The sequence below is a fragment of the Nothoprocta perdicaria genome, unplaced genomic scaffold (assembly GCF_003342845.1).
Source record: "Nothoprocta perdicaria isolate Ctin4 unplaced genomic scaffold, notPer1 scaffold_12, whole genome shotgun sequence".
Classification (NCBI taxonomy): Eukaryota; Metazoa; Chordata; class Aves; order Tinamiformes; family Tinamidae; genus Nothoprocta; species Nothoprocta perdicaria.
The window spans coordinates 2,199,730-2,215,250 of NW_020454316.1; the positions used below are offsets into that span (position 1 = coordinate 2,199,730).

Consider the following 15,521-nt stretch of genomic DNA (forward strand, 5'->3'; position numbering starts at 1 on the left):
GCTCCCGACCAAGACACGGTAACATGTCCTGGCAGCGCGGGAGCCCTCGGCTGCAATGAACTTTGGAGCGAGGCTCTGGGCCAGCTGTGGAGTCAGGATGCTGCCCCAGCCCTGGCGACTCTTCTCCCGGGCCGCAGAGGACGCGGCGCTGCAAAGGATCCGCAAGGTCTTGTGCGTGGCCGAGAAGAACGATGCTGCCAAAGGAATCGCGGATCTTCTCTCCAACAGCAGGATGCGGCGGGTAGGAGCATATCCATTGCTCAGCTCCCTGCTGCTGGCTGCTGCTCCTGCAGATCCTGCTGGGCTGTCGGGACGTGGTCAGCTCGTCAATGTGGGTCCCGCTGTGGTGCAGCTCAGGCCTGGTCTCAGGACTCACATGCAGCCCTGACTTGTGCTGCACAACCTGGCAGGGCCATTTCAAACAAATTCAGTGCCATCTCACGTGCCCAAATGTATTCTAGAAATGTTGGACTCCTTTTTCTGTCACCGAATCCTTGTTAGAGTTTAGCTCCTCAGTGTCCCTCTCTGCCTTCTCTAGGCATTGAGCTCATCTGTGGCAGCTGCCTGTGGTTTTCCTGGCTTTGCAGTGTATGTAGAAGACATTAGGAACTGAAACCACTTGCTGACACGCATTTTCTAGTCAAAAAACACTGCTTCTGCAGCGTCAGCAAGTGTCAGAGGGTTAGGGAAGTGCACATAACAAGACAGAGGTGATCTGTGGTCTGGGGAAGAGTTCAAACCTCTCATCTCTCTGTTGCTGCTTTGTTCTGGGACCGCTGACAGTTTGCATAATTACTTGGTATTTCAGTTTTCCTTACGCCTAATGCCTGTTGGTAGGGTGCTTAGAAGAGCTGCTGTTTCTGGGTCAGAATTGCGTTAGGAATGCGTGGTGTTACTGAGAACCTGAGCACTGGAGGCTCAGTCAGTGCAGGTGTGGGCACACTTCCATGGAAGCGAACGCAAATATTGCTGTCCAGCCTGGAAACTTCCACAAATCTCCATCAGGGCACAGGTCATCTTGGGGACCCTGTGCTGACACCCTAGTTGTGCTGTGCAGCAGGACACTAGATTGCTGGGAACAGGGAATGTTTGTCTTTGCTAATGGCAACTCTGTTAAAACAAATCACCGCTTTTCCCTCCTGTCTGTCTGTCTGCACCATCCGTGGAGTGATGATCGTGGCTTCCCCTGGGGCTGGTGTTGAAATACAGTTTCAGTGGGCAGTGCCATTTCCCTGTCTCTACCAATGATACGGGCAACTTTCTTTCACCCTAACTTGCCTCTGCATTTCAGCTACAACACSCAGGTTCCTCATTCCCTGTACATCTGTTTGTCCTGTCATTACASTATGTATGAACTGAGATGAGAAGCGTTTGCTTTCTGCTGGCAGCCTGAAACTTAGCAACTTCCATTTTTTTCTTCTAGAGAGAAGGTTTTTCCAAGTTCAACAAGATCTACGAGTATGACTACCACATGTTTGGCCAGGTAGAGGTTTCTTTCCTACCCCTTCCAAATTAGGGAAATGAAAAATACTCCTGTTCAAAAGCCATTTATCAGAATTTATGAAATGCCTATCCAGGGATGGGGACACTTGCCCAAAGATGTACAAAGGAGTCAAATGTTCTTTTGGCTCAACTACTGACCTGTTGTGTTGCCTTAAATCTTTCAACCTTCCATTCTTCTATTTTCCATCTGTCAGAAGACATTTGGTTATTGGGAACTGGGAGCTTTCTACACAGGTTCCGGGTAAGGAGGTGGGTTCAGCTACTTGTGGAGAGAAAATGACAATAGCAGAGGAGGGAGCTGTGACTATTGTGTGTGAATTAAGAACTGCATCAAGGCTGCAGGTTCTGGGCAGTGTTTAGCAAATGATAGACACTAATCACGCTGCTCTGTCTTTTGCAGAACGTTACTATGGTGATGACATCCGTGTCAGGACATTTACTGGCCCATGATTTTAAGCTGCCTTTTCGCAAATGGTGAGTACTCAGTACCCTGCCACGGGAGGAAGGGTGACAACAGTTTTGTCAATGAAAACAGAGAATACCTCAGGTGCAGTAGTAAAGTCCTGCAGCAGGAAGGGACTCTGGGCGCATCAAGTAGCCAGACAGGATGATAACCATTACATTCCAGATAGGATAATTAAAATATTGTACCAAATGACTATTTTCAGAGCGTTCAAAAGAAAACAAACCCAAGTTAAAACAATGACTAAAGTACTCTAAGGGAGCTCCCTGTAAATATACCACCAGTTCCAGTAGTTGGATTGGCATTTTTGTGTTGTGCTCAACTGACAGACAGAACTGTCTTGAGAAAAAGAATTTTAATCTGCCTTGGCTCAGTTTTGTTTTTTTCTTTACTTGAAATGCGAGAAGTTTATTGTTCCAGCTTGCCTTCTGATTCTATCTTTTCTGTGGTAACATTTTGTTTGTTGTTTCAGTAAGCGTAATTCAGTGTTTCACATGAGCTTGGAAGTTGCCTAGGACAAAGTCCATTGATGTGTTTACCCTTCCAATACCTGAGCAGCACTTCCTTATAAGAGAGCACCAATTAGTCTCTTGCGATATAAGTTTTAGTTTTTGTTTGTTATGAACACTGTGTATCTTCTGTTTACCAGGCATAGCTGCAACCCCCTAGCACTTTTTGATGCTGAAATTGAGAAGTATTGTCCTGAAAATTATGTGGATATTAAGGTATGTGTTTGCAAGCGTTTTTTAGAAACTCTGAGTTCAGAGATTGCTTCCACAAATATTGTCTCAGACAGAGGCAGGATCATAACATGGTCCTTCTAAGCCTCTTAAGATTTAGAAAACTCTTCCTGTGGTTTGTAGGACTTCATATGCTCTTCATCTGTGACATTGAAAGTCTCCCACTCATGCATAATTCGAGCAGTAAAGGCACAAATACTTTGTTAGCAGTAAAATATTTTTTTCTAACTGGTAATTTTYTTGATTTTTACAAAAAAGGGTGCTTCCAGAAAACAAATTCTGTGGTACAATCCGATCCAAGTCGTGTTTTTTAACAAAGAAGTAGATGTAAATAAATGACTCAGTCCTTTTGAAAGCTGCCTAATCTCATGAGGGACAGAATTACAAAACATTATTGCAACAATCCATCTCTATGGATACATGTTGGATTTTATGTTCTGCTAGTGAGTCATTTTAGACGGAARTGACAAAGCAGGGGGTCTGTCATGTCTCATTCTGTACTGTTTTCTCCTCTCAGAGGACCCTCGAACGAGAAGTCCAGCAATGCCAAGCTCTGGTAATCTGGACCGATTGTGATCGAGAAGGAGAGAATATCGGTTTTGAAATCATTCACGTCTGCAAAGCTGGTGTGTAGACTGTCTTCTGTATCAATCTGATTTCCATTAAAATGCTGATTTAATAGGTAGCTGCTCAGAGGGCTAATAACATATATGGAGAATAATCTTCTCCATGTCCAGGTTAAATACATCGACTGTAGAATTGGGTACACTAGAAAGACATTCACCTATTGGAAAGTTATGGAATAGGTCAACAATACACTCTTTTTAAGACAGCTGCTTATTAATAACTCCTTTCCGTTGTCATTTGAGTCACTTGATTTCTCTTTGTCCCACAGTAAAGCCAAACCTCCGGGTTTTCCGAGCCCGTTTCTCCGAGATTACGCTCCATGCAGTCAGATCAGCCTGTGAGAATCTCACCCAGCCAGATCAGAAAACGAGCGATGCTGTTGATGTGAGGCAGGAGCTGGACCTCAGGATAGGTATGTAGACACCCCTTGAAGGTCAAAAGAGGTTGCTAGGCCCGAGCTGCTGCCTACCTCTTCTGCAGGGAAGCRAGCAAGAGCGTGGTAGGCAGCCAGCACCAGCTTTACCAGTGTACACCTCATTATCTTTAAATACCTGCACTTGCTTGGACTGCTGTGTAAATTAGAGAGCAGGGYGTTATGGTCTGCTTGGCTTCAACTGCATTGAATTCACATTTTTAATGCCCAGCAGTATCTGCAACTGTATCCCCAATGCAAGACAGAAATGCCTAAACTCCAGTATTGTAAATCTGGTCTTTTTTTTTCTCTTAAGTTCTGCAATTTTGTTTTCAGAGGGTGATTCTGTTCTGCTTTTTAATTACTCAATTCTAACATGCTCTTTTTTCCCCTCAGGTGCTGCCTTCACTAGATTCCAGACACTGAGGCTCCGGAAAATTTTTCCTGATGTTCTAGCAGATCAGCTCATCAGCTATGGTAGCTGCCAGTTCCCAACACTAGGGTTTGTAGTCGAACGCTTTAAAGCCATCCAGGCCTTCGTTCCTGAAGCCTTCTACAAAATCAAAGGTACGTTGGGAGGAAGCAAGTGCTCAGCTCCATCTTGCAGTTTTTAGTGCGTTTGCAAAGAAAATGAAGCTTAATATTTAGTATAACATATGAATTGGATGAATAGTACCAGGACAATGAATAAACACTGTACCAGAGGGGATTTCCTCTTCTTTTGCCGTGATCATTCAATAGAATTGGAAAGGTTCCCCAAAAGTTTGGCCTCGTTACTTTTGCTGTCTTTGAACTGTGATTTTTACTCTATGATTTATTTAAAACAGATCCCTCTGATCTGTTTTCAACTCAGTGACACACGAACATGAGGACAACACTGTGGTCTTCAACTGGAAGAGGAATCGACTCTTTAATCACACGGCTTGCCTGGTCCTCTACCACATGTGTATGGAGGTAGGAGAGTTTATAAACAGTACAGTCCAACACTGACCAAACATTTCCACCATCTTTTTCACTTGAGTTCTTTTAAAGAACAGCCCTTTTACAATTCCTCAAGGAGATTTTATATTTTCCTCACTCTGTGTTTAGAATCCTGTAGCAACTGTTGTTGAGGTTATAAGTAAGCCAAAGAGCAAATGGAGACCTCTGCCTCTGGACACTGTGGTATGTGTGACACAAGAATACTAAAGAGAACTATGCAAAATGAGCTTTTAGTGCATGTTTTACTCACCTTAGAATTATGCCACAAACGCCTTTTTTTTTTTTCTGGCTCTTCTCAACACAGGAACTTGAGAAATTGGCTTCCCGTAAACTGAAAATAAATGCTAAAGAAACCATGAGATTAGCAGAAAAACTCTACACTCAAGGGTAAGAAAGATAAATTTGGGTGTGCTGGCCTGATAAACTAAATTCCTTAAAAATAAGGTCTTTAATCCAAAATGGAGTGCCTGGGAGCTCTTCTTAAATTCCACCTTTGCCTTTCTTCTGAAGGTTCATAAGCTATCCCCGAACGGAGACCAACATTTTCCCCAAGGAGCTCAACCTCTCTGTCCTGGTACAACAGCAGACCCAGGACCCAAACTGGGGAGCATTTGCACAGAGGATTTTGGAACAGGGTGGGCCAACCCCTCGAAGTGGAACCAAATCAGACCAGGCTCACCCTCCCATTCATCCTACCAAATACACTGCTAACCTGCACGTGAGTKTAATAAAGGCAGAGATAACTTGGTAGTTTGTATTGCTCAATATATAAAGGTAGGAGTCTTAAATATGGTCATTAGAATTGTATCCTGGACCTGACATTCTCTTTATTATCTCTTGATGTCCTAAATAACCCCAGAGGAGACTCTTAACCCTCTTCTACTGTTTGATATTAGGGGAATGAGCAGAGACTGTACGAATTCATCGTGCGCCATTTCTTGGCTTGCTGCTCGCAAGATGCTAAAGGACAGGAAACAACCGTGGAGATTGACATTGCTAATGAACGATTCATCGCTCAAGGACTAATGATCTTGGCCCGAAATTATCTGGAGGTGTATCCTTATGAGAAGTGGAGTGATAAGGTAAACCTAGATATCATAGATGGGAGAGGTTAAAGTACTTGGAGTTTAAATTTGCCCTTGGTTGTACTAATGCAAAAGCCTTATTGCCAAATCTGGATCCCTCAGCACAATATCCTTGACAATTCTTGGCCCCACTAGCTTTCCTTCAGAGTCATCTCTTTTGAAAATATGAAACTGCATATTTAGCAATTTTGCAGTTTTCCCCTTCTTAACACAACAGCAATGCTGCTTCCATGCAGGTTGGTCTGACTTACCAAGAGAAGCTGTAATTGCTCTTCTGGGGTATCTATAACAGCTCATTAATGACTAATCCTGAGGACCCTGAGGGCTATTTCATGCAGAACAGGGTGCTTCTATATTACTGTATTAGCTTGCTGTTACTGTTAGTATTATATATTTAGTGCTGTTAAGYTATAGTTTAGCTTGTACAGTACTGTTAAGGTTAGTATTTTGTCTTCAGTGACTAAAAACAGAAGGTAGTTTCACAGGGATTCTCTTTTCTTCAGGTTATCCCAGTATATCAGAAAGGATCCCGCTTCCAGCCCACCACAGTGGAGATGGTGGATGGGGAAACGAGCCCTCCCTCGCTCCTCACCGAAGCAGATCTCATTGCGCTCATGGAGAAGCACGGCATAGGTCAGCACTGGCAGTATGTCTCACGAGGGGATGAGAGACGAGGATGCTGCTGCTCCTGGCCACAAGTTCTTCCCTTCTTTTGCCCGTTTAGTGCCTTGCGTTCTGTAGCAGACACAGGGAAAAACCATCACTTGTTGGCAACTCATTCAGCTAACAACCTGGCTGCTTTCAGGGACTGATGCCACTCACGCCGAGCACATCGAGACCATTAAGCTGCGGATGTACGTGGGCCTTACTGCAGATCAGAGGTTCCTTCCAGGCCACCTGGGCATGGGGCTGGTTGAAGGTAAGGACCGTGCTTTAAGCTAGAGGACAGGTTTCTGACTCATGCCTTCATTTCATTCGCCATGTCGTATTTTCCTCAGGCTATGACTCCATGGGTTATGAGATGTCCAAGCCTGACCTTCGAGCTGAGCTGGAAGCTGACCTGAAGCTGATCTGTGAGGGGAAGAAAGACAAACTCATAGTGTTGCAGCAGCAGGTCCAGAAGTACAAGCAAGTCTTCATCGAGGCTGTGGCTAGAGCCAACAAGTGAGTCTTGTCTTTGCCCTCTTGCGTTTGCTTTGCTCTTCTGGAAGGTGTGAGCTTCTGGAGCTCAGTCTGGAGTGCAGTGGGTTCCCATAGCTGTTTCTCTGGAGATCTGTCCAGCATGTGCAGGTATTTGCAAGGGAAGGGATGGCTCGCAGCGTGACATGTAGTCATGAACAGGAGCCAGCTAACTGCCCCTCATGTTTAAACTCACTGCATTAAATTCAGAGGAGGTCAAAGGAAAGGCAACGTGCTCTGAGCTCTTTTGTGTTGCGCTCACAGCCAGTTTGTAATGGTCATCAAGCTGAGCTGAGGTACTTCTGCAGATGGCTGGGTCTCCTAGGGACTGAGGACAACAGGCATCAATCCCCTGCTTGGTTACCTTTTGTAGAGGAGACACACGGGATGCTGTGTTTTTCTGTATTTAGATTGGATGAAGCCCTGGCKCAGTATTTTGGACAAGGCACGGAAATCGCAGAGCAAGAGGAGGTCTACCCGGCAATGCCGGTTTCCGTTCGGAAGTGCCCGCAGTGCAACAATGACATGGTCCTGAAGACCAAGAGGAACGGGGGGTGAGTAGTATTCCCTGCTGCAGACAGTGGCTCTCTGTGTTGGTTTGTGTGTCGCTGGGCATTATGTACCTCTCCTCTGGGCAGTAGGGCAAACTCTACCAGCTACACAAACTTAATGGACTCAGCCAAGCCTCTCTCTCCAATACATATTTGCTCATAAAATTGTTTTGACAATTTCTGTAGAAAATCATAGCAGAGAGGAGAATGAGTCACTGACTGTCTCGACTTTGCCTCCCTCTCACTCGGTCCCTTTATCCTGTGGCAGGTTCTACCTCAGCTGCATGGGCTATCCAGCTTGTAAAACTGCAGTCTGGTTTCCTGACTTTGTGCTGGACGTAGCTAGGGATGAGAGTGTCTGCGCTGTGTGCAAACCCCACCCTGTTCACAGGTGAGTTGAACTAGTTACCTGTTAGGCAAACACAACCACTCGGACATTACCTGTTAGTTGTCAGGGCCAGAGACTTACATGGACCAGGCTGGGCAGCTGGGAGCAGCGATATCATGGCTAGGGGATGGTAAAAAGAAGGGAACAAAACAGTTTAAGTACAGAAGGAGTGAGGGAGAAAAAAGAGCTTAATAGTAATCAAGTCCAAATCAAGCTTGGTTGCTGAGAGGTTACATGAATGGGGAGACTTTTATTGCTCCTTTTCCTTTAGATTGAAGTTTAAGTTCAAGAGAGGCAGCGTCCCACCCACGATGCCCCTGGAGTTTGTTGGCTGTATCGGAGGCTGCGACGAGATGCTTCGAGAGCTCTTGGACCTGAAATACTTGCACCGGCCAGCCCAGCCCAACCCTTGCTCAGCCACCCAGCCAGCTAATCACTCGCAGGGCAACCACTCCCTTAACAGAGGGGCTGGTGGTGAAAAAAGGCACGTGAAGAGGACCACAAACCAGGCACCAGGGCAGCTGCTGTCGTTGAGCTCAACAAGGGCGCCCAGGCCGGCTCCTTCCGCGGCTCCGGATGATGGGAACAACGCAGTGACCTGCAACTGCGGGAACGAAGCAGTGCTGCTAACTGTGCGCAAAGAGGGGCCCAACCAAGGCAGGCAGTTTTACAAATGCAGCGCCAGCACCTGCAACTTCTTCCTCTGGGCTGATCAGCGGCCAGAGGACAGAGGGGACACCGCGCCGCCAGGCTCCGCGCCGCCCCGGCCCTTTGCGGGAAGGGGCCCTACCAATTTTCCAAGCCCAGGAGGAGGAGGAGGAGGAGGGGGAGGAGGAGGAGGAGGGAGAGGCTCGGAGCCCTTCGGAAGCAGCAGCTGCGATTCGGGCGGCGCTGTGTGCAGGTGTGACCAGCCCGCCGTCACGCGCACCGTGCAGAAGGACGGGCCCAACAAAGGGCGGCAGTTCCACACGTGCCCCAAGCCCAGAGACCAGCAGTGCGGCTTCTTTCAGTGGGCGGACGAGAACGTGGCGCCAGGTAAGGCTGGGCTTGGAGTGGAAAGCAAGGCTTGGAGGCTCTCCTTAAAGCTGAACAGGTATTTGTRACATGCAGTTAAAAAAAAGTTAATACTGAATAAGGCTCTCTTAGCATGACAGCTCTTCTAAGAACTCTTAATTTGTCAGACCTCAGGTTTATCTTTTAAAAGAGCTAATCAGCAGCATTATACCACTTCTTAAACATTGCTTGTAATGACCACATGTGGCTTACCTTCCTCTGCATACCAGTCGAATCCAGCGTTGTTCCACACCTCCACGGAGATCTGTGCTGCCCGTTGCAGCATCCATCACTCGTGGACAGCCTGCTACATTTCCAACAGTCTCTTGGAGATTGTCCTTCCAAAATTCAGGTGTTCATCTTAGAGAAACTGTTTGATTTGATAGAGGGTCAAAGCAGCACAAACACTTTTGGAGATCTTAAACCTTGTTCTGTCATGCCAGGAAGGCCAGCCTTCTCCTGCTGGCCTAGTTTAGGAATGCAGTGAAAATCCAAGTCTTTCTGAAGCTTTGATCATAGCTGAGAAACAGAGCACAGCTCCAGGGAAAAGGTGGTGCAAGCAAGTACTCAAAGGGCTGTTTAATCACAAAATAAGGATCTGAAAGAAAGGGCACCGACATCAAGGAATTATAAGCAAAGTACAGAGGTAGAGATGTGATCTGAGGGATCTTTAATGTTGGCTTCTTCCTTTTTAGATGCTAGTCCCTAAAGGGACAGAACTAAGTTTTCAAAAGTGGAAAAAAACCCAAAAATACAAAAAAMCACAAGTTTTCCTCCAGCATGTTCTGTTGTTTCTGCTTCGGCTGTAGAACAGAGCATGCAGCCAGAAAGATGAGTTTCTGAGTTTCCCTGTTCTGATCCTGTGTTTAGTTAGTATTGCAGGACAAAGAGGTAGCATTGCAATGAAGGCAAATCTGAAGTAAGTCTAATTTCAAGAACAGTCTGAGTGGCTGGGATGGTCAAATCCTCCATCTACCACCATTTTGAACCTAGCTTTTGTTTCTCAACTGCTTATATCAAAGATTTTTACATCTACATTGTTTCTCCTTAGGCGCTTCTGGAGATTCCTTGAATCGTTTTGGCAGCAGTGGCTCCTCACGGGAGTTTGGAAGTAAATCTAAGAGACCAAGCAGTGTCTCCTCAGCAGCCACTGCCAAGAAACCACGGACCTGTAGCATTTGCCACCAGCCTGGCCACACCAAGAAAACCTGTCCTCAAGACCACTGAGCCCCAGCCCAACAGCCCTCGAGAATTGGAAAGGTGCAGGGTTGCAAGCTGCTGTGGCAGCAACTGCTCCTGGAAGGAACTGAAGGCTGTAAGTTGATCTGTGCCCAGGGCTTTCTGGAAAGCCTGGTAGTTCCTACATACGCCAGGACAGCAAGAGTCAGACCAGCTTTGAAAGGTGGCTCCATTAATGGGGTCAGCCACGTGGTTTCAGCTGGTTTTCTACTGAGCTGATGGGGATAAGCTAAAGGTAACAAGCATTTGGAAACAGTGGGTCTGCAGGGAAAGCAGCACTGGATCTGACTGCAGCTCCTGCTGTGGCRGCTGCTTCATGCAGCCTTTCTGCACGAGCAAGAGGCAGTTCTTAGCCACTGGGACAGGCACGAGAGCTGCTCAGCTCTTCTGCATCCCTGGCTTTCCACAGAGTGGAATTTTATTACAAGTTGTCCTCCTCTTTTGAGGTTATCTGAGCAATGTCCCCCTTTCTTTTTTGTCATAGTCCAGTACCTTCCTTACCTTGGCTGTCTCCACCTGAGGAGAGCCAGGTGCAGAGAAACCAGATCTGGTGCTTGCCTGGAAAGGAAGTGCTCAGAAAGAGCCCTCATTTTAGACAGCTCCTGAATTTGGAACTGAGTTCTTCCTGAGGCATTGAGGCRTGCCTAGATGATGATGCTGGTTACTGGAAGTTATTTTGGTCAAACTAATAAGGTTATTATTAAAAATTAATTTTTTATCTTTGTTACAGTGACTCACTCCTAGCTCTGCCTTGTCACTTCTTCCTACTTAAAATAGTTGAGCTATTACTATAAAAGCATCCACCCAGATTCTGCTCTTTCCATTCACTCACTCATCGGAGTCATATAAGAGCTTTCTTGGCAGAAACTCCCCGTGGCTTTATTTAGAAGGGAGCTGCAAAAGGGTACAGGAAGGTGGATTATTAGCTGCATCTGTTGCAGTGGTGCTGTCCAGGGACAGAGACAACTGGCTGAACCCCAAACAATTTTTTTTCCCCTCTCTTCCTCACTTAGTTTAGGCTGAGCTCCTTCAGGAAGCCTCTGAAGGCTCTTCCTTCCTGTTGGGGCTTCCTTTGTACATCAGAGCAAGCAGAGCCACCAAACTCTGCTTCTGTCCTGCGCTGGAGCTCAGCATTTATCCTTTCCCACTGAGGGGGAAGTGAGTGGGAGCCCACTCTGGGGCTGCCAAAGGCGCCTCCAGCAGCTCTGCACTTTCCTCAACACCAGGCAGTTCCTGTGGGCCAGTGCCAAGGCCCAGCGAGGTCCAGCTGAAACCCTTCCCAGAGGGGAGCCTGACGGAGGGAGATCACAGTAGCCCAGGGCTCTCCAAATCCTGCGTGTGGGACAASAGCCCCTCTAACGTTGCAGCAGTTCGCACTGTCAAGCACACGTCTCTGGCATGAGCTCACAAGAACCCAATACTCCATTTTACGGTACCCTCACTCCTACTGTTAACAGCTGTAGCCTAAAAATACAGGCCCGCTGGCTAAAATAACAGGAGTAAGGAGCTTTGTAATGCAATATAGAGCCGACCAAGGCACAGCAGCAGCCTGGGCTGCAGTCTCCTAGCGGCAGCAGCAAGGCAGCACTTGCACAGCGTATAAACATTGCTGATAGCATCAGCTGTCACCAGATCTATTGGTTTCAGCTCGGGTAGTGCTCAGAGAGGGGCTGTTCATCAAACAAGGACACGAGCTCCACGTTCAGCCGCATCTCACACCCGCAGGGACCACCGGCCGCTTGACACAACAGGCGGTAGCAGGAGAAGCCCGATCGCTGCGCGGCTCTCTGCAGAGCAGGGGGTGCCCAGCAGCCCTGCACCAGGCGCCAGCCCTTATCACCAGAGCAGGGACAAAACTGAGATTTGACACCAGAGAGCCATTATACACAGTGCGGGTTTATTCTCAGCGCCAACACTGGAGGAACAAAACTGTTTTTTTTCCAGACTGGAGGAAAAGCACGGGTGTTTCCTCCTACAAATGAGACAGATAAACCACAGTAGGTGCTCACATTGAAGTCCACGGGATTTCTCCATCTCTACCAGAGTGCAAAATTGGCATAGCTCTTCCATTAAATATAATATACTCCTTAGCACTCAGCAGAACCAAAGTCTGTTAGCAGCCACTCAAAAGAAAACGAAGCACACACGCACAGGCAGACATACCTTCTTAACAAAAAGCAGCATAAACCAGGTCAGTTCTTGCAATTCTTCTGCTCAGAGAACCATTCCTATCTTACCCCCTGCCCCACAGGATGAGGCACCAGAGGAACACGATGATTTTTAGACAGCAGCAATCCACACATCAGAACGGTCACAACTGCAAGGGGGCTTGGCTGGAGAGCAGCGAGGATCTGCCCGGAGGCCCTGGGGGTGACAGCSCGGCCCCCTGCCCAGGAGGTGGCACAGAGCCGCGCGGCAGCCCCGAGGCAAGCGGAGTCTCCCCGCAGTCGGCAGCGCTTTCCCTGCCACCCTGCTGCAAAAGCCGGTGTTGTGGCACTCGCAGCAAGGGTATTTTGGGACACGGGACTTGAAGCTATGGCACCACAGCCAAAAACAAAGTCTCTTCATTAGGACAGAGCTGATATTGGCAGAACAAGTAGGGCTGAGCTCGCCCCTTTTGGCAGCGGGAAGGGCTTCCAAATAAAGCCCCATCCAATTTGCTCAACCTTCGGCTTGGCAGCGTCTCGGCCTGCAGAGTGGGCCCGTGGACGGGGCCAAGCCCAGCACGGTGCCACTGAGCCCGGCGCTGTCCACGGGCATCACACAGCCCCGGTGCTGCCCACGGGCACCACACAGCCCCGGTGCTGCGGGAGCYGCTCCCCTCCACGTCACCACCAAGAACCAGGGCAGCTTCAGCCCCCGCAGACCTTGGCTTCCCTGGCCGGGGAGGCCTCGCAGCCACAGGGGCTCCACCAGGAGCTGCGCAGAGCCCCAGCTTGCTTCCYGCAGCTCCCAGCACCCAGTGGATGGACTCACCTTTAGCTACTAGAMGCGTAGGCTGCATTTGACCCGAGTAAGGCAGAACCTCACAGTGAAAGTCTCCTCATGCCATCACCCGTGTCTTTTCAGGCACATTTTATTCAGACAGGCAATACTTTTGCTCATAAAGTGCAAGAACTCGGCCTCTYGCTGACTAGACAACTAGAAACATGGCAACCCTCACAGCAGGGAGCAGCAGACACGAGTGGCAGCTTTCGCTCGGGAGCTCCCAACGCACCCGTCATTTCTCCTTCAGCAGGAGCTCTGGCTCCGACACAGCCCTGTAGAGCAGGAATCCCATCTCATCGATCTCCTCCTCCAGCAGCCCGCAGAAGAGGTTGACTTTGTGGTTGAAATAGGAAGGCAGGACCCCTATCTCCAGGTAGCCCACCAGCTCTTGGAGCACCTGCTGGAACCTGGCAGCAAGGTTCTCCTGCGCCCAGTCCGCGCCGAGGTGGAGCACGACGTGCGTCAAGGGGCTGCCGCTCAGCTTGCGCAGCGACGGGTGGCTCTCGCAGAGCCCGTTGAGGATGCGGAGGCAGCTCTGCCTCGCCCCGCAGTCGCCCGCGTCCAGCTCCTTCACCCGCGACACCTCTGCCCTGTAAAAGCTCTCCAGCCAGAGGTTTTCCACCAGCCCTTCCGGAGGAGCGGCCAGAAGAACCTTGTCATCCATTTCCACCACTGGGAAAAGGGTCACACTGAGCTCCACCTGCTCGTGTTTAACTTCCAGCTTCAGCTCCTCGGAGGCTACACCGGGCCGGATGATGCTCCCCAGCAGGCTGCCTATGGCCGGCCAGTTGACAGAGGCCACCAGCATCTTGTGGAGCATCTCATTGAGCGCGTTGGAGGAGAGGTACCTGCCCACAATGAACCTGTCCCAGGGGCTGCGCCCGCGAGGGAAGTACTCCAGACCTGTCCTCTTGATCATCCAGTACCGGGGATTCCTCACGACAGTCTCCTCCCCCGGGATGAGGCTCCAGAGCGCGGGATCAAGCACCACGGGCAGCATGAAGTCGACACGGTCGGCAGCGAGAGCCCCGAGGCCGTCGAGCAAGGGGCCGCTGAGGAAGAGGCTGCCGAAGGGCAGCTCCGGGCACTTGCCCCGCAGGAAGCTCTGCAGTTCYGCGCAGATGCCCGCGGCCAGCTGCTGCGCCAGGGCCGCCCGCTCCTCGGCCACGGCCGCGCGGCTGCTGTAGTGCAGGAGCAGCCGCTCCTGCAGCGTGAGGCAGCGCCCAGCGCTGGATTCCACCCGAGGAGTCTCCGCAGGAGCGGAGCAGTCCCTGGGCTCTGTGGAAAGGGGATTCAGAGGAAAATACAGTCAGCAGGAGCCGAATGAGAGGATCACCTGCAACGCGGAGCAGCAGCTTCTCCTGCCACATCCACGGGGATGGCTCAAACTGACCTTCAAACCACCCAGGGCCCATCGTGACCTCCTGGCGAGAGAGGGATAAAGCAGCCCAGTCACAACAGCCAGAAAGGGACTAAGTCCCGGGGGCCTTGCAAGCCTCAGCCCCAGCTTTTGTCCCCGYCACACTCAGCTAGAGCCTGGTGGCCCCAACGCCGAGTCCCACGAACCACCCAGAGGGCTCCTGCGAGTCTGGTACCTCAGGACCTTGCAGCGCATGCTTCCTGCTAGCAAAAAAAGCTGGTTTTGACTCCCCAGCCTAAGGCAGCATTTCTCTAGGGCGATTCAAGAGCACGTGCCCCTCTCCAGACCGAGCTGACCCCAAAACAAGCAGAGCAGATGGTGCTGGGGCAGCATCAGAGCCCAGGCAGCCTCCTGCCACGGGCCRCCACCGGCCGCGTCATCCCCGCAGGCATTGCCTAAAAAGGGGCCGCACTCGGGAGCCTCCCGCCAGGACAGGCTCCAGGGGCTCCGCCTAAGGGATACGGAGCTAAAAATACCCCGGGCTCGCCGGGAGCGGAGCCGGGAGGCCGGCCGTGCCCCGAGCCAGCGCCACGAGCCTCACCCGGCGCCGGCGGCCCCGCGGGCGAGGGCAGGGGCTGGCTGAGGTCCTGGCGCCGCTGCTTCCTCGGCGGGTCTGGCGCCGTCTTGATGAGGGTCAGGTCGGGCCAGGCGTCCCGCAGGCCCCCGCCGTCCGCCTTGGCGTCGCCCTCGTCGCGGGGGCTCGTGGCGCGGTCGATGAGCTGCGGGACAGAGCGCGTGGGGATGCGCCGGCGGAGCCGCGCGGACACCGGGAGCGTCCCTGGAGCGGGGACGGGCCCGGACACGGCCCCTGCCTTGGTCGGGGGTGTCCCTACCGCCAGGGAAAAGGGATGGAGCAGGACCCTGGACGGGAAAAGCAGCGCACACGAGTATC

General features: G+C 50.3%; 2 protein-coding genes across 2 annotated transcripts in view; one reads left to right on the forward strand and one right to left on the reverse strand.

The window, feature by feature from the left end:
• Nucleotides 1-18: 18 nt before the first annotated feature.
• On the forward strand, nt 19-10,937 carry TOP3A (DNA topoisomerase III alpha). Its single transcript, XM_026054139.1, has 19 exons — nt 19-241; nt 1,424-1,483; nt 1,904-1,977; nt 2,616-2,691; nt 3,224-3,332; nt 3,602-3,745; nt 4,142-4,312; nt 4,599-4,699; nt 4,835-4,909; nt 5,031-5,113; nt 5,237-5,444; nt 5,623-5,808; nt 6,315-6,444; nt 6,617-6,730; nt 6,810-6,975; nt 7,401-7,544; nt 7,810-7,932; nt 8,201-8,964; nt 10,034-10,937. The coding sequence occupies exons 1-19, from the start codon at nt 56-58 to the stop codon at nt 10,207-10,209; spliced, it is 3,090 nt and encodes a 1,029-aa protein (XP_025909924.1). The 5' UTR covers nt 19-55; the 3' UTR covers nt 10,210-10,937.
• A 2,245-nt stretch (nt 10,938-13,182) lies between these two features.
• Nucleotides 13,183-15,521, reverse strand: part of MIEF2 (mitochondrial elongation factor 2) — a 4,284-nt gene continuing 1,945 nt past the window's right edge. Inside the window, exons 2-3 of the mRNA XM_026053909.1 lie at nt 15,171-15,407; nt 13,183-14,487 (exon numbers count right to left, since the gene is read on the reverse strand). Coding sequence (XP_025909694.1) covers nt 13,442-14,487; nt 15,171-15,407 — 1,283 coding nt within the window. The 3' untranslated portion in view covers nt 13,183-13,441. The remainder of the gene's footprint in view (nt 14,488-15,170; nt 15,408-15,521) is intronic.